This window comes from Anopheles bellator, chromosome 1 (assembly GCF_943735745.2).
Source record: "Anopheles bellator chromosome 1, idAnoBellAS_SP24_06.2, whole genome shotgun sequence".
NCBI lineage: Eukaryota > Metazoa > Arthropoda > Insecta > Diptera > Culicidae > Anopheles > Anopheles bellator.
In genome coordinates, this window is record NC_071285.1 from 42,449,593 (window position 1) to 42,470,979 (window position 21,387).

Here is a 21,387-nt window from a genome sequence, read left to right on the forward strand (position 1 = left end):
CCAGAGAGCGACAGGCTCTAGCGAATGACTGATGTCGTTTGAAAAGAGAGCCCTATCCCCGGCACAAACAAAATTTATGAATAATTTAGTAACACAAACGCGGCGAGACGCTCCTTTTGATCCCACCTACCGCCGCGCGATCGTTGCGCGAGGCGGTCATCAACAGAGCATTGTAAATGCGCTAGGGATGTCCTTAGTTTTTGTGGCCATTTTATGCCCGTTCCCTAGTGGACTACATTCCATTAAAACGGGGGAAACGAGGACAACACGCGCCATGATCATCATCGCTCAGCTCAGTTGTTATCGTGAATACTGAAAACCCTACGCCTAGCTAGTATCTTTCGAATTAGAATAAACTGAAAAAGGCGTTTATCGTTCTTTTTCTTTATTTTGTTACACTTTCTATTGGCATAATTTTAGGTATACATATATATATATATTTAGTTGATATGTTTACTCATATACGATAACAATGGCCCTAAAATTTCTTGCTTAAACCTCTCTCTGTTTTATGATTGCTTGTTTACATGCCGACCGAGGCGAACCGGGTTGTGAATCTTATTATAAAAAAACACGATCGTACGATTCCAATATGTTCTTTCGCAAGTTAGCAAAAACTTTCCCACCTTTTATGCACCTCTTGCTAACAACGTAGATCATGTTCACAAACTTACACTAACAGCATTATTGCATACGTGTTTATTGGTAGGTGAGTTCCTTTCACTTCACATTTTTCAATAACAACATAATTGCGGTCCCGTTGCGGAGTCTGATCGCCACCGAGATTCGGTAGCCGATCTATTTTGCATCGTCCAAATGATCATTTTTTTCACTCAAAACAAAAACGTACCAAGAAAAATCAATCGAATGAGTGACCTGCAATGGGGACAGGCAGCCTCCTGCCTGGTTCGAAAACTCCCTCGTGAAGCTTTCTTGTCCCAATCGAGCTAAGGAAAGTCGAAAAACACATTTCTTATTAAATGGTATATGGAATGATAGTTCAGGGCCCATGGCGCTCGGTTCATCGAGAAATCGGGAAGGAATGTTTACGTTCGACACAATTTCACCACAGACTTTACAGAGAAACCGACTGCTGACGGATCTCTAAGGGATCATCTTCATGTTTGTCCACTTTTAAGGCTGCCATTTTGGAAAGTTATTCAAGCCGGAGCGCGATGAGGAGAGGCTGAGGTGTCGTTATTTAAATTTTGTCAGTGGTAATACTTACTTTACTTGCTTTCCGCTGTTTTTATTGTCGCTGCCGAACGGGTCTGAGAACTGCTAACGGTCAGATTAGATTCAGCGGGGCCCTGCCCTCACATAGATTATTCACGCCACCTCTCGAACAGCCATTCGCTAGTTCGCTAGCACCGCTTAACATTACTTCCTTACGACGGTTTGGGAAACAGTTTAGAAAAGGCTGAATATGTCTGCCGGAAGTACCTTGCAGAGGAGGGCACCGGGCTGGCTACGGGAAGCGGAAAGCGGACGAGTAAAGGCAAAAGCAAAATATGGAAACTCACAGTTGAGCTACTAACACTAGAGATGACGTACAATTACAGTAACAAATTACATTCTTTTACCTCGCAATCTACACGTTCTACGTTTGTTTTCTCTTCCTTTCTCTCTCTCTCTCTCTCTGTTCTCTCTACATCTCTCTCGCTGCCTCGATCTTTCACGCTATCCTCGCTTCATGTCCAACACGTTCATTCCTCATCCAAACAAAACTAACAAAAATAAACACATATTTGCTAACCAATTGTCCGCACAGTGTGCACCTCCGGATTCTACTGCTGTAAATGGTGGGACCCCTAAAAATGGCCCGCATTGGCGCGCGAAAGACTGCGAAGAATGGAACCGGAACGGGACTGCCAGGAGCCAGGGGTTCGATCGATCGGGTTTACTTCTTCAGCGGATCGAACGTATCGAGCACGTCGTCGGAGCTAAAGAAACCGTTCTTGCTCGTCTGCACATGAAAGCAGAGAAAGAGAACACATATTAATAAAACTCGCTGATAACAGCAATAAAATCAATACGATCTACAAACAGTGAACAACAGTTACTCAAACAAGGCGCACGAATAAGCGGGAAATCATCTCAAAACATTGAGACCTTTGGACACAGCACAACGACGCGGAGCCACGAACGAACGTACAGGACATTGATTCAAGATGTTAAAAAACAAACGAACACGACCATTACCACACCATTACCTTCGTGTCCGGCTGGAGCACCATTGGCCCACTGGCCAAGCGATAAGCACCCTCCACAGCACCGCCAGTGTTAGTGATGGATGGGACAGTGACTAACGGTGGCTTGATCGTGCCGATCGAAGATCGACCCCTCGGCACCGGTCGCGTGTTAACGCTCAGATCCCGTTTGAACTCATTGAACGCCGTCTGAGCAAAGTCCTCGAACCGTGCCTCCGAGGTCAGCGGATCATGAGACACTCCCGCTCCCGCCAATGATGGAATGATTCCCGTGCCGTGAGTGTTAGTGGTACCATTTGCATGATCATTAATGGCCCCAGTGCACCCGCCGCTAGTGACCACCTGTGGTACCGTACCGTTCGTTAACCGTTCCCGGTCGTTAGGGTTCTTAAACACATCGTACGCCGTGACCGGGTGGTGCTGGACGGCGGTCAAAGGATTGCCCGCGCGCAGCACCGCTCCAATCGCCGTTCCACCGCCGATGGCCGCGGCGAAGGGATTCAATTTTGATGTCAAATGCGTGGTGGCCCCAGCGCCGACCCCGGCACCGACTCCACCGAGATCTTCTGGACCGTGCGCAAGAATTGTGTCCAGCTTGTGGGAATTGTTTGCCAGCACGCGAACCTCATCGGAGAAGCTCCCGCTGGCGTTCGCGTTGATGGCGTACGTTGAATCACCCATGCACGCGCCACTATTAAACGACGCGTCCTCCACGAAGGCCGAATCCTGTTCGAAAGTTAGCGTTAGGTGGTTAGGATTAACCCCGGGGGAAGGGAGAGGATCATCCTGCGTGCCGTTAATCGATTCCCCCCCAATACGGTGGACGGTTGATGATCGTTTGATCGCTTGTTAAACGGTGCGTTACTTACGTCATTCGATTGCGGATTGAAGGGTGCCGATCCGAACAGATCCTGGTACGCACCGCTCGTCCCGTTGCCGTTCGTCAGCGGAGCTGCCGTTCGCCGCGGCGCAGACTTTGCCGGTGGAGGAGCCACTAAAAAAGTGAGCGGATCGATTAATGCAGGGCCCGCTGAGCAATGATCACGCGCGGTACACTCACGTATCGGAGGAGGGCTAGTTGGGGCTTGACCGAAGCCGTTCGTCACGGATGCCCCGTTGGTGCCATTGGTGAACCCATTGGTGGCGCTGTGGCCATTGCTACTACCGAACAGCTGCTGGCCGAGCGTAGCGGCGTTGGACGGTTTCGGCGGCTCGAAGCCGAACAGATCGTTGCTAATCTTGTTGCCGCCACCCATCGTCCCGGCCGTCGATGCCGTCATCGAGCCATCATCGTTGTCCGGAGCGCGCGGATCAAAGTCACTGTCCGAGTCCGAGTTCAGCAGCAGCCCCTCGAGCTTGGTGCCGACCGACGGCTTGAATGCTTCCAGTGTGCTGTTGATCTGTGGTGAAACATCGGTTTATTAAGGGAATCGGGCGCAGGATCACCCCACCCCGCTCCTAACCTGGTTCTGGATGTTTCTCGGTGGCACGATCGGCGCAAAGTGCTTCGGTGACGTTTCGATTAGCAGCTGGTCATCATTGTTCGGTAACGAAACGTCGATACCTGGCAAAGCACACGGAACGTCGTTAGTGGTGGCCGTTCGCTCGCTCTGGCGCCGAATACTTACCCAGATCGGGCGTTTTTCTTCCGTTGACGGTGTTGTTGTTGTTGTTCATATTGCTACCATTGTGGGTGGTGTGGCCATCGACACCGTTCTCGGCCGGCGGCACCTCGCAGATGTCTCGCACCCCCAGGCGCAGTAGCAGCTTTTCGAGGTCCGCCTTCAAGACCAACTCCGAGAGGTCCTTCAACCGCTGGCGATAGGCGGTGATCGTGTGCTCGAGTTGCTTCTTCTGTGCGAGCAGTTTGGTTGCTTCGAGCGACTTGCCACTATCACTGACGTAACGCCTGCAAGAAAGTGGGTAGCTGGCCATTAGAAAGCGTTCCCGAAGCGAGTTGGCGACTGGGAGTCACACCTGTACGCAAGGTCGAACGCCTGCCCGATGGTCAGCGTAATGTCGGAGGCCAGCTTGTTCGAGATGAACACGAAACATTCGTGCCGATCCTCGCTGCTTCCGTTGCTGCTGGTGCCGTTCGAGTTGGTGGAACCGCTCATCGTATCGTCTCCGACCGAGCTGATCGACGAGACGGTGCTCGGCGCGCTGCTGTTGCAGCTCGTTTTCGCGATGAAGCTGAAGAACTTCTTCACGCCCTTCTCGTCCGCGCAGTAGGAGATTTTGTGCAGCGGAAACTGGTGCATGATCGTTTGCGATCGTGGTTCCTACGGCCAGCAGAAGAAGAGCAGCGATAAGTACCTTCTCCCCAAGCGATCCTCCTCCGATCACACACAAACCTGTATTGCAACACCATCGACACTGACGGTAATTTCGACCTTCTTCGTCTTCACGTTGCCACCGCCCTCGGCCTTCTTCATCTGCTGTGTGAATTGCAGCCTCCGGATCGCTTCCTTCACCACTTCGATGCCCTTCGGCTGCTCGACGGGTGTGCTACCGAGGTACTGGCGATGGTGATGAACCAAGAAACGAGGTTAAAGATCGCGATCACCGGCTACCGGGGCGGCTACTTACTTTGACTAGATAGGCGACGTGCCCGTTAACGAGCACATCCGGGGCGTGCAGCCAGTTGCGGCCGTTCTTTGTGTTCTTGGCATCGCTGCTCCCGTTCTGGCCGGAGCTGGAGTTCTGCTTGTTCCAGAACATTAGCGTCGAGGCCATGATTACTGTTACCGGACCGCGGCACGGTCTCCTCGCGACTGTACGGTTCTGGAAGGAAAAACCACAAAACACTCGCCGTTAGTCCGGGGTTGATAAGTCTGCGGAATGTCCGAGAAACCGGAAAACGTAGAAGCCGTGCGTCACCACGCTCCGATAAGCAGAGTTGGGAGTTACCGCTTATCACGGGGTCCACACCATGGCGCCACACCAAGAGCATCAGGACTCAAGTTACATCCGGGGTCCGTAGCGCGTAAACAACGGCGACAACCGATACACTCGGAGGTATCGTGTCGCGCCAACGAACGCCCCACAAAGACCGGGGTACTACCGGATGCGACATCGATTGCCTTGACTCTCTGGGTTCTGATGTTACGTTGGCCGCACAGCGGACTGCGTAGTAGGCAGGCCACAGATAACTACTTTGCATCTCTCCGCGGCGCCGAATACTAATGAAAGAGAAGGCTCCCGATCGGAAAAACCCATCCCGGCTCAGGCGGCTCTCAGGCGCATCTTTAATGGTCTGTGATCGGCGTCGTTTTAAATGTGTCTCCCTTGTTACATTCCACCATTAATTGCACTCCACCGTGGTGGCACGATCGTGGTGGCGCTCGCACTGTACAGATTCCTTTTCTCCCCTTTTGCACCAATGCACTTAAAATGCAGCGCTGCATACGGCGTGTGCAAAGAGTTGAAATAAAAATCCAAAGTGCGCCATTACGTTTTTATTAGCCATTCGCTGATTAGTTGCCGTGTGCCGTGGCTGGCCAGTAAATTCCTTTATTTGCACTACGTGCGCTGTCTATTGGGCAGCGTTTCTCACGTTCTTCCAACAAAGGCCCGCACCGATGGGATGCGATGAAATTAGTCAGTGGTGCTCCCGGGGAACTCCGGCCACTACTGGCCGGTATCCGTTTTAGCCTTCTGGGTGCTTCATTTCGTTTGCTCTTTTTTGGTTCCAGACTGCGACGAGAAGGAAAATCGCGGTGAAAACTCAACACAGCACAGATTGACTGATCGGTAGTTCCCACCCGATGTAGTAACACCGTTTAGCCGAAACTTCGGTGCTTCGAAGCTTGCGACGAGAGAAAACGAGACTACCGATGAACCAATACGCCACCGAAACGAATCTTCTTGGCCACCGACAAGAGAAGGAAACCCGTGGCGATCCACTTAATAACGCTGCGCTGATTCTCCACTAATGACCCAAATTGCAGGCATTGCACACGGCGGACGATTGTTCAACCCCACAGCAAGGACTTCTGTGCAATCTTCCGCCGCGATGGAAACCGCGAAACTCGACGCGACGAAAGATGCAGTTGGTTAAGGTCAGACCCCTCGCTTGCCACAGTGGGTTTCACTTTGATGGCCGGCGGCACCGCAGCAGCGAAGGCATCTCCGTTACAGTTTTGTCGTTCAAGGTCGATCGAGTGCGCGATCGTACACGCGGCTTCCGATGAGTGGCTGCTATCGTTTCAATTAAGGAAACCGAATCAAGGAGGAAATTATATGCCAATGCCGAAGGGGGGGGCGCCGAGGAGCGTGCGTGTTAAATTGTTGGCACTTTTTAGGCACACGCAAGACCACCAATCTCGGCAATATGACCAAATTTTTGGCTTCACGTTGATTGGATTATTGGGTATGCAAAGGCCGCAACGAACCGCAAAAAACGTCGAGGAACACTGCAATGGACGTGCTGCTAATGACACCATTGAGCGGGCCGGGTTTGGGCGTGGGTTTGACGAACTTTCGAGACGTCGAACCGTGTCTCTCGGACCGTTGATTGATGAGGAGGCGTGCGGTTCCCGTGTGGTGGCCATTTTTTTCCCTCCTGCCACACGAAAGAGTCTAAAGTGGTGACATCAACAACGCGCATCTTTTGGCAACATCCGAGTGGTTTGTGAGATTTAACGATCGTTCGGTAACCGATCGTTTGGCTTTCAAAATGAGCGCTTACATAGTGCCCATCAGGAAATGCGAGATCTATTACCGACGTTAATGGCTTGATTTATGATTGAATTAATAGTGTTTCGTTTGTAGGAACTACACAGATGTCCTCCAAAATGTCCATGCATGGGTTGAGCATTTAGCAAAGCCCAATGATAAACGGGTTTGAATTGAACTTTTGCTTCAAATATTTACTTGGCCTTTTGCGAATTGCTTGGCAAACATACGGCCCTGTTGTCGATCTGGTGCATCATCTCCGTCGTCAATTGCATTGATTTCGCAAAACGGCTTCAAATGTTGTGCGAATTACACGTCGAAAGCGATTGCAATACGGACTCCACTAATGACGAAGAAAGTTTAGCATAGCAACTGATCGAGAGGCCGGCCGCCCCCGAATTGAGTTGTCGAACGATCGTACGTCGCAGATCGCCATAAACGAAACGTTGGGGCGGGAGGCCAGAAAATAGACTTTCGCTGCCTCGAATCCCTCGCCGACGAATTTACATATCATGGCCACTGCCTACACAAATGGGCACCCCACTCGGAAGGAGCGGTCCGAATCATGGATGCGCTGTGCCGGGGGGAGGGCCCGATAATGGTTCGGGAGCGGGGCGGCCAATTTTCCAACTATCCGCGCACATTATTTCATTCACTCCAATTGTGGCGCGAGCAGCCCGACACGACACCGGGACCGATTATCGGCGTTTTTGGCGCGTCGGTCCCACCGTGTTGGGCCACGTAGTTCGGTAGTGCTTCTATTTTTATACACCGCGGTGGCCGCGAGCTGATGATGATTGGACCTTGTCCAGTTCGAAGCCGCTCCGACCCGCGCGATGTTTGCTTCGTTGGAAGTGCTATTCTTTCCCCGCTATCAATATTCTCGAGTTCGCACTCGACGGGACGGCAGCAATCACGTGGCCACGGCTGCTCCCGGGGTCCCTTATCTCAACCGACGGGGGACCGCCGGGAAGTAGGACATCCTCGCCGCCTCTCGACCGGCGACCTGATTTTGTTTGTGGTCATAAAAATTATGCGATGATGATTGAAATGATCAGGATCACTTCACATGGCGCGCGCGCGCGCTCCCTGAACAGCCGTGACCTGGCCACTTCTTGGGGATGGCTTTTGATTTGATTACCGCTCCGGGGACGTTAAGACACACGATTGGGCAGTGCAACGTGAGAGGGAAAAATGGTTGCCCCAATTCCGGTTCGGGCCAGATTCGCTGGGTCTTGCTTCATTGCGAAATGAAGTTGTTTGGCGAACGGTGCGCTATCTCCCGGGATCCTCCTTGAGGTCTTTTTGGAGGCAATAGAATTTCCAATCCGGACCCTCTTTACACCCTCTTACGCTGTCTCATTCACAGCTCACCTCTCAGTGTCCCTCTGTGGGTCTTGAGTTTTTCGTTCCATTCGACCCTAAAGTGGCCCACCGCGCCGTGGTTTGGTGAATGAACCCAGCAGCTATCGGACGATTCACAAATCGGGTCCGAAGACCGACCGCCAGGCGGCGGCGGCGAAAGCGAAAACCGGAAATTTCATAATTCGCGCCCAATCGGTGGGGTGGTGATCGTAACTTCTTTAACATCGTCTTCGGCCCTGATCGCCCCATTTCCTTCCTGTTCCTGTGGCCCACGGAAGTTCGGAAGGCCAGGTGGAACCGACCGAGAGACCACCGCAGACACGTACACCGAGAAGCAGTAGTGTCAGTTCCTCGTCACTTTCTCCTTCGTGCCACGCTCCGGGCTACTAAGCTGTTGGCTGGCCACCGAGGCAGCATAAACACGCTGACCGAGTTGCCGCGCAAGGCGTGATTACGCGGCAATAACACACTTCGCAGACCTCGCGCAGTCGCAACGACCACTGCCACTAATGTGCCGCGCAAGAGTCGTGACCACCGAGGGCACTCCTCGACCTGCGCTACGTTCGTGAGGTACAAAACAGAGGCATTAATAAAAAGGCAACCGAAACCTTTCGGGTGCCGTTTTGGGGCATCCAATCCATCGGGCCCCACGCGCAAGGGTGGTATCAATATTGATGGGAGGAAAAAATCGTTTCAGTTCCGGGGGTTCCGGGGGTTCCGTTGGCGATGGGCGTCTCTACTAAACTTTCATCGCTCATTAGGTCGGCAATGGCTCTTTTTTACACCTCCAAAGTGATTACGAAACACCACCGATGCAACTCCACCGATCGGTCCCAAAAGCGTCCTGGAGCTCGCCGCCGCCGACATTCCATTCCCGGGCCCCGGCGAAGGATGCTCTCTCTCGGTCCGTTGGGGGGGGCAGTTGTTGCGGAAAAAGCGCTACAAAATCGGTGAAATCACTCGACGTCCACTGTGACGCCCATCCGTTTGGAGCGATGGCTGAAAGAGTGATAAGCGGCGGTGGCGGTTGCTGCTGCTGCTCCACTAATAGTCGGTGGTCAACGCGGAAAGGATCGGGGCACATATCGTCCCCCCACCCCCGAGAGCCCCCAGATGATGATGATGATGATGCTCTGGACTAATCACGCGCCCTCAGTGCCGTGCGCCGCAAAACTAGTTTCTGCTACCGATCGCTAATGTTGGCTCTGGCCGTCGCTCTGACCGGCTTTTACTTCCTGTTCCTGTATCTCGACTGCTACATAATGCGACTGGCCCGGGTGCATATTCCCACGAGAAGTGCACAGCGGTCATCAGCGGCAGATAGGGCACAGATGGGACAGCTGCTGCCTGTCGATGTGAGGCGGTATGAATGTTATTTTAGACACAATGTTTAGGCTCATGACAGAGAGCGTCACCAACCCGGGCTCCATATCGAATTGGAACCATCAGCATCCTATGCCCGTCGTCGGGTGAATGAACCTACGATCCGCTCCCGGTTGAGATCACCACCAAACACACGAGACCAATCTGTCATCGTGGCTCCGGCTCATAATCGTCACGACTCCTCGATGGGGAGAGAAAAGAAAATGGAGTGCCCCTTGTTTTGGGGTGCAACGGGGGTAAGAAAAACGAAAAAGACAAACCGGGTCACGGAGCAAGATCTACCAGATAGGCCCCCCGGATTAACCCGGTTCTCCTCGCCAGCAAGTTCGATGGCCTACGCCAAGGCGGAAGGAAGCGAAGCCAATTGTCATAGGCACACTGCTGCTGTTAATGTTCCCGTTGATGGGCTGTCGATCCGGTTCCAAAAACCGAACCGCGGTTCAAAGCGTGTTGAGTGCTCCCCTAATTTTCCATTCCATTTCCCAAGTTTCATTATAGAGATTAATCATTGCGGTTGCAGAGGTACACGCAAGTTATTTAACACGGCGAAAGCGGCCACAGCGCAGAGTTCTACGAAATGGCTTATTGTGTGTCGCTCAGCCCCAAACCGATGTCTTTCTGTCTGTCTGTCTGAGACACGAAGCACTAAAGTACCATTACCGGCGCGATTTTTTCCAACCCCAGCACCAGGCTACATAAAATGGCCAAACGGTTCAATTGACAAACGATTCCGGATTTCACAAGCGACCCCCCCAAAAGAGACGCGTCCATTCTCATCGTGCTGACGGTTTTTCCTCCTTTATCTCTATCTTGTTCAACATTGTCTTTAAACACTGCAATCAATCGTCGTGTCTTGGCTAACCGACGTTCGCAACGGAAAAACAATAGTCCCGAAGTTGTCGAAGCTGAGGAGGGCACAAAAAAAAAACCTTGCGATAAACTGCGCGCAGGTTGCGCGATAACGATAGTTCTTGGCTGGCCGCAATAGAGTTAATTCAACGATTACCAATTCATTCGCGCGTGCGTTTAATGCCCGGCCGGAACGAACGGGAACCATTGTTTTACATCGCAGAAACAATAGCGGTAATGGCGATTGATTAACGCAGCACTGTAGACGGATCGCCGGCCAAATTATCGGCGAGCGGCCAAAACTTCCCGTTTTGATTGCAACTGCAACGCGTTGCACATCGCAAGCCGCGCCGCTGCCATTCGCGCAAGACGATCGACCGCGTTCTATTGCGCCACGGATGATGCGCGATAGTGTAACATCGCGTTGTTGGTGAAGAATGGTGCCGCCGAAAGTGCCCCTCTTCTGGCCGCTAACACGGGCGGACGCAGCCAACCAACGAACCTCCGTTAGGAGCTGCAGCTGATCGTGTGCCGGCGGTGATCGCGAGAATGCCAGCCGGCGGCTGCTGTTCCTCTCGTGACGGACCTCAATCGTGAATGGAGAGGGTCTTCGTTTTCTATGCCAGCGTGATAAGGGTCCGCATAGATTATGTCCATTGAGGCCACCAGACTTTCGTAAGGTTGGTTGATCGCATGTTTTGTGAATTGAACCAACAATATAAAAAATAGTAAAACACTTTGCAAAAACAAGACTTAATTAAGCTGAAAAAAATAAAATAACAGACCCTAAGGCTCCTGCCAAGGCAACTCACCTTTTGGGCATTTGGCCGGTCGTGCGGCACTTTTGAGTATCACAACATTTTGGAAACCTTCAAGCCAAAGAGGCCCACCACACGTACGCTTTCAAGGTGGTCATCGCCATTACCGCTAATGGATGACCGTCGTCGGATGCGTACAAGTTTTGGGTTGGCCCTTTTTCTAGTGGCGATCGATAGGGGGACGCAACGCTTTAAGCCATAAACTACCACAAATCCTGTTTTCTCCTCATCTGTTCTGTGCAATAGTGAACTCCGCTCGCCGTGAACTCGAAGCTTCGGAGCATTTCCAACCGACAAGAAATCTTGACGGCCGCTCCGGAATGTTTTCAACATCGCGACGATCGTCAATGCCGTGGTTAGGAAAGGGACACATTCCCAAAACAGTCGGTCGGCGCACTGTTTTGCATTCATCACGGCGGACAAATGTTGCATATTAAATCGCTCACTCGTTCCGTCGGCCGTCCGGTGGCGTCCAAAGCAAAGCCGGGTTTGCGTGGGTCTTATAAATGGAACCGAACATACGGACTACGGTCCACTAAGGTCACACACGTCACTGTGCCAAGTGAGATGGGCCGCGGCTCCGGCGGGCAACATTATGCAAAGCATCGTCAGTCAGTCCAGCATTGTCACATCGTGTTCCCCACGACTCGGAGAGACCCGCGTAAGGTGTCCGCGGTCCGCTGCGCCACCGACACCAATTAGCGTGGCACAATTTCCTCCACCCGCTAATGATTTCGCACCTCCCAGGTCAGGCGGGTTTGTTGCACCCGACACAGCTCGTCGTATGGCCCCCTCCGAGCCCCGATCGCGGTTGCATCGTCGAGTTCGAGAAGCGAATATTCACATCATTTTGGCCACATGCAAAAAACGTTCTCCCCCTTTCCATTGTGCACCAGTGGGCCTATACTGCCCACACAAACGCCATCTTGAAATTGACCGGCCCATTGTGCAGGGGGGCCATACACGACAAAGGGCCATTTTCCGGGCCAGATCAACGATCGGGCTGCTGATGGATAATGAGTCGGTATTGCCCACAACACCCCCGACGGAACAGAACAATTCTTTCACAATTTTCACAACGATTTTCCCTTCGCATTCTCGTTCGCACGCTGCACACGCGATCGGGTGCGGCCGTGGGGTCAATAGCCGTACGGTGGCGGTGTGAAAAGTGCAGCTAAATCAATGGAAATACTTTGCAAAGCTGTTGGCACTTTTGATGTGTCTTTGCCTGACTCGCACTCCGCCGGAAGTGGAGAGTGGGGCTGGGTTAGAACTGGGCTGAACAGAATGTGGATATCTCCCCCCCCAAAAATCGGTGTACATTCTGGCGGACTTTGGCAAAACGAACGGGAAAAAACCGCAGGATCATCATTCGACTGATTTGCCTTTAAAGCTTCATCAAAGAGGAAGCTTTTAAGGAGCTTTTTAAAAGGAGGAGGATCACCAAAACATCGATCAATCTACGAATGAAATGTTCGGTCTTGGTCCGGCACTGGTCTTAGCTCACCGAAGCTAAAGTCTCTTTTCGAATGCTTTGGCCCATTGGAATACCAAATTGTATTGCAACTCCTTTGCTCAACAACCAATGGACAAATCAAAACGCTTGCTGACCTGGCTGACGTCGAACCCAAGGCTCTGCTGGACAAAGGCAAAGATTGTCTCATTTAGAGGGCAAATAAGTGAGGAAAAGGCATTTTTGCATTTAAAAACGAGTACTCATGCGGCAAACAATAACATGCGGGATCGGGCTGAAGCAGTGCCATAAATAAAGGGCTGAGTGGTGAACCGGATCGTAAGTAAATGCCATTACACAACAATAAATAAACATATTCCTCCCTGTTCTCCCGTACGATCGCTGACAAAATCAATTCTCGGATACCCGCCGATCGTCTATCTGCCAGCGATGGGCGGATCAGTAAAAATCGTGGCGATCAGATTACGGCACGTCGAACGAGAGCTCGTTCTCGCCTGGTGCAATCCATCCGTGAACGGTGTCTCCTTGCCGCTGGGACGAAGGACGTACCGCGAACATCTTCAAACAAATCGCGCGAGTGATTCCGTGTGCCGTACACCACTCAAGCGTGGCAGCAGCACGAGCGACGATCGATTAGGAGAAGCCCCGTGCCTCACGTCCAGAAAACCAGTTCCACAACAATCTCCACCGTACTAGACACCAGCCCAGGCCCGGATGGAGTGGTGTTTTTCCTACTTCCTCCCTAGCAATCGGAGCCACAATGGCGGAACGTGCGGTGCGCGGTTGGGATTTGAAGCTATTTTGCGCTTCTCTCGCTCATCCGGCTTTAACCTTGGGCTCCGTATCCTAGGCCCCGCGCATTGCGTCATTCGTCCGTCCGGGGTCTAGAGCTCGAGGATGCAAAACAATAGGTAAATTACGCGGCCACTTCGACGTGAATCTTTGTCCCGCTCGACCAGACAAGAGGCTGCATATCAATATCAATTTGTCAATTTATCGGAAAAGGGCGCTAAATTTTGAACTCAACCTATCACTACGCAGTTCTTCTGCGCGAGGCTCATACAACGATTAAAAGTTGTATTCTCACACAATCGAAAGGCGAAGATCCGGCAGGGCCCGAGGCAAGTTATAAACACGCCACATCAAAAAGTTTACATTTAAATATCTGCGCTTTAGCCCCAGCTGCGGGACGTCGTAAATGAAAACAAACAGCGACGACAGATAAACGCTTGCGTGTCGCGTAGGGTATATGGAAGCAACCCAGAACCGGTTTACGTATTTTGGACCTTGCCCAACCCGCACCAGAAGACCCCGCCGGGAGGTCTCCACGGACGGACGGACGGACGGACGGACGGACGGACGGACGGAGGCTGTGCTTTGGGAAGCCCGTGGTGTATGCATCAGCAGCGTGTGACTGCTTTTCGCATTCCGTCTTTGGCGGGGACCCACAAAGTGGACAGAACACATTCAAATGTGCGAGACGTTGTGGTGGATGTGGCGTAACACTGTTTTAGGAATCGTGTTCTCGAAACCCTCTCTCGCCTCGGAGTGTGTTCATTATTTCCCGGCCCTTTGCGACGCGGCGTCGGGTGTCCTTTAAAAGTCCGCGCTTCGAACGACGGGTGACGAAATATACGCAGCAATATTCTAACGGAAGTTTTCGCCCGACGATTCGGAAAGGAATGCGTTTCACGTGTGCATTTGAAAGTGGCAGTTCCTGCGTCACACGCCACCGCTGTAATTCTTCCCAGAGAGACGCATTCCAGAAGCCCGGTTCATTCAACAACGCGCGATGCGATAACCGGCCCAAGTCAAGATACGATCCGAGTGGCGGGTGGGTCGGTCATCTGCCAAGAATTCCGCCATTAGCCACGCCGTTCAGCTGTTTGTTGGCTAATTTATGCAAATAATTGTTTCCGATACTGCGCTCCGGTGCACCGGCGCAGCATCAAGCCACACGCGATCGATCGATCAGAGGGTTTTTCGCGCTGGCGGAGTGTCTAGGCTCCGGCTCCGCTAGGGCTCGGGGGTAGTACCCCTGGTTGCAGTGCCTACAACGACGAAAGATGCAAAAAGATTAGCGACTGGAATGCGATGCGTCTGATACGATGGCGCGTCGTGGTGATGATGGCCCGCGTGTATCGGGGCAATAAGTGCATGTATTTAAAAGTACATCTTTTCCCGTCACGTCGTGACAGGCGCTTGGTCGAGGCACACCTTTTAGGGTCATTTTTATGCCAACGGAATTTGTGCCTTCACCATAAGTGATCATATTTTCTTAAACGACAGACGAGACTCAAAATCTACTTTTTAGGGGGGTTAATGTGTTATGCCTTCAAGATCGCCACTCAGCTGATGTCCGAGTTTGAAGCGGCTGCGTATGCGTGTCCACCTGACCACGCGCCCCGTGGTGGTGTTGGTGTGCGAATGGGCCAGTTTACAGATGGCCACCGAGCGACAAGTGTCCGGTCAGAACCGGTCAGAATCGATCTGCTCGCGGATCTGCTCTCCCGGAGGTACTGTTATACGTGCGCGTCCCTTTTACGAGGAGCGTTCTGCGATGCCCGACTATGACATTCGCGCGCTCCGAATTGGTTTTATAAAATCTGTTTGAATATTAAACTTTTTAATGGTCTCCCCACATCCGCCTGGGGTCGGCCAGTTGGCCGCCTGCCGGCGACCGGGGCACTGTCGGATGAGTGAGCGATAAAAACCGGTTTGTCGAAGCACGTCAGTTCCGTTTGAAAGTTTTCGGGTCGAGCATATTTTGTGAATGCAAAACATGGGCCCCCTCGGGTCGGACCGAAGGAAAGGAATTTGCAGCGGTAGCGATGGCCCAAAAGGGCACGAACCGAATGGTGCTCTAACACACGCGCGCCGCATGGCCGGGAAGGAAACAGTTATGCAATCGGCTCAAAGGGTCTGTGCGCTACCCAGAGATCATGTTGCGCCAAACGTTGCTCACCTGGGTGTAGTATCTCTTATCACACCCGAACAGGGGGTTGCCGTTAGAATGAAAACTCTGACGATTGGAACACCGAAAGCCTAATTATTTGTCCCCGGCGTGGAACGAAGGTGAAACTTAATCGCTTCATTCTGTTTAATAAAGCTGCGTTGGTTCAAGGATGGTTCATTTTGTTCTCCATTTGGCCACAGCTGAAATCTTCGTGGCACACGGCTGTGTTTCCGCTACGATTCCGACCCCCGTCCATGGACAGACTCACCACCACCATCGGCAGCAGCCATTCTCCTTCTCGATAGCTGGTGGCGCACACGGGTGGAGAACGTGGCTCGCGCTGTAGGACACAAAAAAACGCGGTCGACCCTCGCATTGTCAGCTGACCATAAAGTACGGGCTTCCCCATTCCGCCGAGCGCGCTGAGCCAGGCGCAAGAAACACCTCTTATCGTGACTTTGGAGCCTTTTTCTTCCCGCTCCTTGTTTTGCACGCGTGGCACCAATGTCAGACCGGGCCAGGGTCACCGGCCACTTCGGCGGTGCTAAACTCGCACGCCGGTGGTCGCAGCGAACGGTGGTCGATCGCAAGTGGCAATTATATTTAAACGTATTCCTTGATTTGACGGTCAAGTCTCACATCTCGCGAACTTGACGGCGACCGCCGCCGACAGGCGATTTGTTATTTGTTCCGATTGTTGTTTTGTTTTTTTCGCAAACAGAAAAGCCCCACTCAGGGAAGGTTCTAATCGTTTCCGTCTCTTTCGCTCCTCGCGACGGGATCGTGTGCAAGCGCCTCGCCGCGAGTTGGGAGATTCGTGGAACCGTCCGATCCGTAATGCACCGTCATCAAACGCCGGCCTCGTTCTGCTTCACCTAACATAATCGCTGGGGCGATGATGCACAACCCCGTGAAGCATCTCTGCAGATAAACAGCATCGGGTTTTTTTTTCGTAGCTGAAATCGGCACAGAAATGGCTGACGTTTTCGATCACCAGCTCGATCACTCGGCTCGATACTTAGTTGCAACGTGTCGAGAAGGAACATTTTAAAAGCCATCGCTCTGGTGGTGGTTCCGTAATCGATCAATCGGATCGATTGATTAACGATCGTCAGCGGCTCGCGCGTCTACATTTGGTGGTATCGTCATTACGTTACGACACCATTTTGTTTCATCGGCCCACCGGGACTCGTAATGAGTCTCACCGAGAATTCCTTTTCAACAACAATTCTAAGCCTCTGCATTGTGGTTAGGCACCGAACGGTCGACTCACAGCGTGGCGCAAGGCATTCTTTTAACTTTATGTAAACGGATAATTGGTGCCACGCCACACGCAACGACGTTATCAGTGGCGCGTCGTCGGTGGATTATGCTCCTCGCTCGGTGTTGTGTGGCGCAACCTCGCAATGGGTGACTACATCGCAATGGACAGGTAAGTAGTTAATTACTGACGAAAGAACTACGAAACCCAAAGCTCGAAGAGAAAACCATCTCCCAGTACGAAGCGCTGGCCACAAGCCCTTTTCCTTTTGGGCCGAGGCAAAACAATCGATACGATGAACTCGCCCGTGGTGGACCTAAATTAAGCATCGCCGCCGCCAACGCCACCGGGTGGCCATCCACCCACCATCCCCCTCGCCCCGGCCGGGGTGGGTGATAGGACGATGGCGCACTTTGTTGCCCAGCAGCGGTGGGCCCTGCGCCTGATGAGACTGCTGATGATGGTGTGGAGGCATGATTTATCTAGCTTTCACTTCGCCCATTCCTATGCTGAGGCGCCCGCGCTCTGTCTATCTTTTATATTGTTATTTTTTCACGCACACCACAGTCGCGCGGGATCGGCACACGGCGCCAGTGCCAACCCTTCCGAGCCGAATAGCCAACGCCACGAAGTACGCAGAATGGGAGTCGCTTACCACATGCGCTCTCTTAAGGTGGTGGGCTTAAGATATGATATTTTGTTGTTTCCCGCTTTTTCTGCCCGTTTTTTGGCCTGTAACGCATTTAGATAGTGACGCAGTAGGTACGTGTCCCGCCGCCATCATCGAGAGGGCCCCGCGATAAAGTGCGGATAGCGAATTGCGCTTCACGAAACACCGCCACGGATGACGGCGGCCGTCGGGGCCGTGCGGACGAAAACAAAAAAAACGCTGAGGGTCTGATGCTGACGAAGTCGGTTTTTGGGGATCGCACAACCGATCGATGGCACGATCCTAGAGACCGCGTTAGACACGCCAAAAGGGTTCTCTTGGCTCACAGGAGGTTGTTGTGTGTCGCTCACGGCAGTACCAAATTATACAATCGGTTCCAACGAGAAGCGGCGCGAATGGCGGTTAGTCCAGCCAGGGAGAAGCTGGCCCTTTAGTGGTGTGGGTCGGATCTGTCGCTCCGTCGGAACAGGGGCCGAGCCGACACGAACGGAATGCCAAATGGATCCCGGCGATCGCGCTGCCGGTCCCTCGGAAAGCTTCGGTTCAGAGCGAGCTTTTCCGGCTCGGGGCCACACACAGTAAAGTAACACCGTCATCGTGGCCGCCCAGGACAGCGAGCGACTGTGTTCGTGTTAGAGATAGATCGTTTGCGATCGCTCGTACACTCGGCTGTACAGTACTTTTTATCTCGATTTAATGACCTAATGGATGGCCCCGTCGCCGGAACCTTACCACGCTCGGTGTGTGTTGGTATGCAAATTTCACGCTCCTTCCCGCAAAAGTAACAACCCAAAAATTTCGCGTCATCTTTTGACATTTCGCGCAGCGGCAAGAAAACCTGCAAAATGACGAAAGCAACAAATGAAAGGCCCCGGACAGAAAGAGAGAGAGAGTGAGCAAAAAGCAACATCAAACAAACAAACGACCTAACCAAATGAAGAGAAGAGAAAGTTACAACCGGGCTGTGGACCCCCCCTCGTGGATGGATGGCCGTCGAAACACGCACAGCCAACCGATCGCGGATATGGCGCCCGCGGCCGGACACCTACTAGCCGGCCGCCCGGTTGCGAACCCGAAAACCGGGCCCCAAGCCAACCCGGTCGGTCCGGAGGAAAAACAAACGATCGATGATGGTTGTTTAAAAGAAGCGGAAAAAACACAAACATTGCCAGCATACTAACACACACGGGGCACGGGCGGCCGGATTGCGCCCCAGTTCGGTGGAATGGTCGACTAGTGGCTCATTACCTAACCACAAAAGTCACCCGAATCCGAGGTGAACCGATCGGATGGTGCATGTGCGCTTTCGAAATGTGTCGCAAAGTCGGCTCCGTGTAACCATGGTTTCCGTTTGCTTTCCTCGTTGTGCAGTGTACTGGGGCAGAGAAATGGGTTTCATCAGAACCCGACCCGATCGTCATGGAAACCGCAATTCCCATCCTATGCGACCGCGGTGCTGGGCGCACCACTCACACAGCATTAGAGATTGAACCGGTTCGGTCGGGATCGGAACATAAAAGCGGAATTAAGGAACCGCGCGATCGTGCGATCGGTTGAAAGTGTGTGGCTCATAAAACAATAAACACACGGGCCGATTTATGTCGCGATGTTATCCGATAAATGGCCGTCACGCACCGTGGAGGTGTGGTGTGTCACACGGATGCTGCATGACCCTAAAAGAAAACCGGGAACGTAAGCTTCTGGGCAACTGAACCTACCTGAGCGCTGCGCGTTCTAGATGATCGTGGCACGCAAAAGAACTTCAAGCTTGACTTGCAGGGGCAGCCGTGATTGAGAACCGCTCTCCGAGGTGGATGTGAAGTAGACCCCTTCGGATCGTTGTTGTCGTCGTGGCTTGCGAGCTTCCCGGGGGGGCTTCCGCCGTACAGAACCAATAGGGGCGAGCCGTGCGATTCTAACACTGCTGACGGAGAGCGCACACAACGACCGGCTGCTACGGCACTTTGGACACACAAGCACAGTGCCTTTGGCGTGGAGAAACGATCTGACGCACTTGGCGCACTTAACACGCACCACACACACTCACGCACGCACGCGTACGATCACGCTGCACAATGCACTGCTGCGAACCTCGGTTTCCTGTTGGGAGGGATTGAATTAAGGTGTGCAAGGGGAAGAACGGCAACGGGGCTTCATAATCAGCAGAACACTGCGTGATCCGACGATCCGATCTACGATCGCCAGAAACGGCAGCGGCGGCAGTGTAACGAGCGGCGGTAATTGCAACGATCACTACGACGACGACGACAGCAGAATCATTCTGCCAACACGTCACCGCGAAACGGTCCGTCCGGCGGTCCGGGTAGGTTTTATGCCTTTCCCTGGCATTTACTTTTCATCATCCACCTGGGTAAGGCCCGTTTTTCTGCGCCTGTTTTCCTGCGGGCGGAGAAAGGAAGCCGTCGCCGTGTCGAGCTAACAAGGGTGGCTGGTAAAAGTTCGGTACCCGCCGCCGCCGTGCGAAACCACGTTAACGGGAGTCTGGAATAGAACGGGCAGTAGTGGGCAAAAAGCACGTAGCAACAGTGCGGCCGCTCGAGAGCGCTTATCGTGCCGTGTGCCCGTCGTCATCACACCAACACCGTTTGAAGTACAATAGCTGGTCCGAGGTCCGTAAAATGGCACACGGGAGAGCGAGACAAGGGCGGACCTAGAACAAATGAACCGCCGATCGGCAGGTGGCGACGGCAGCCGATCGAGAGCGATCGTACCTCGCGGTGACGTATACGGGCTGTGGGAAACTAAGATGGATCCGCGCAGCAGCATCCACTCCACAGGCAAACAGGACGAAGGTTGTCCGCTCGACTACGGATCGAGAGGGCTTGGCGTTCACGTAATGCGGCTCCGGCGACTCACGACCTTTCGGTGCTGCCTGCTACATGACAAGAGAGGTGCGAGAGATGACAAACCGATTGAAATGTCCGTGCGATCGGAGCGACGTATACACCAGCACTCGGCCGCTGCACAACACAAAGAGTTCGGCTGGGGTAGGGCGCTGGCGCCACTGCCACTTCCACAGCGGGCCGTGAAGAAAGGGGAGCGGAAGCGGCTACGGAACACACTGCGGATTGCGGGATGAACAATGGGGTGGCCGTAACAACAACAATCAAGCACGTACGGGACGCTCCGGGGTTCGGGGGACAAGAAAACCGTTGTTCCACTGGAGATCTTGGCACGGCGATGACACGGTTGGCACTGAGACGCACCACAAACTATTCCACTGGATCGCGGCGGAGCGTTCGACTGGCAATCCGTGGCCGCGGTTGCGCTGGAAGTGGTGCGTAGCGCTGGCGATCGCACCACCACCGACACGACGCCCTGTAGATCGTCGTACGGATGGGGTGTTTGCGTGTACAGTGCTGTGCGGATGGTAAGACCACGACCAATGATCGTACTTTGATGCGATCATGTTACTGTTTTGCGTTCCTAAACTAAAGCCCGTATGCGACATACTCTTTTCATCTTTTTCTAGAATTTACCACGATATGCTATGACGTAAAACATATGGTGCCACCTCGTACCGTACTGTGTGCATACTGCGCCGCGATCGCTACCCCGTCTACCAACACAACGAGCCCAGCCTCCGAGTTCTCGAACGCACACTGGAGCGCATTCGCACACAATCGGCCACTCGTCATCAGCCTGGTGATCCGCGACTTCCCAGCTGGGGCCCTAAGTATCTAAGTATCCTCCAACCCAGCAT

At 52.9% G+C, this 21,387-nt stretch overlaps 1 protein-coding gene across 3 annotated transcripts; it reads right to left on the reverse strand.

The window, feature by feature from the left end:
* Positions 1-378: 378 nt before the first annotated feature.
* Positions 379-20,873, reverse strand: LOC131206204 (PTB domain-containing adapter protein ced-6-like). 3 transcript variants are annotated; one of them, XM_058198664.1, is made up of 11 exons: positions 20,803-20,873; positions 19,382-19,763; positions 4,800-4,994; positions 4,565-4,729; positions 4,188-4,492; positions 3,839-4,119; positions 3,674-3,774; positions 3,271-3,610; positions 3,080-3,204; positions 2,567-2,936; positions 379-1,966 (listed from the first exon to the last, which is right to left on the reverse strand). In XM_058198664.1, exons 3-11 carry the CDS (start codon positions 4,944-4,946, stop codon positions 1,944-1,946), a joined length of 1,857 nt encoding a protein of 618 aa, XP_058054647.1. In that variant the 5' UTR covers positions 4,947-4,994; positions 19,382-19,763; positions 20,803-20,873; the 3' UTR covers positions 379-1,943. The 3 variants fall into 3 exon arrangements, with proteins under 3 accessions (XP_058054647.1, XP_058054645.1, XP_058054648.1); XM_058198662.1 differs by having other exon boundaries at positions 2,214-2,936; XM_058198665.1 differs by lacking the exon at positions 2,567-2,936.
* Positions 20,874-21,387: the final 514 nt, after the last annotated feature.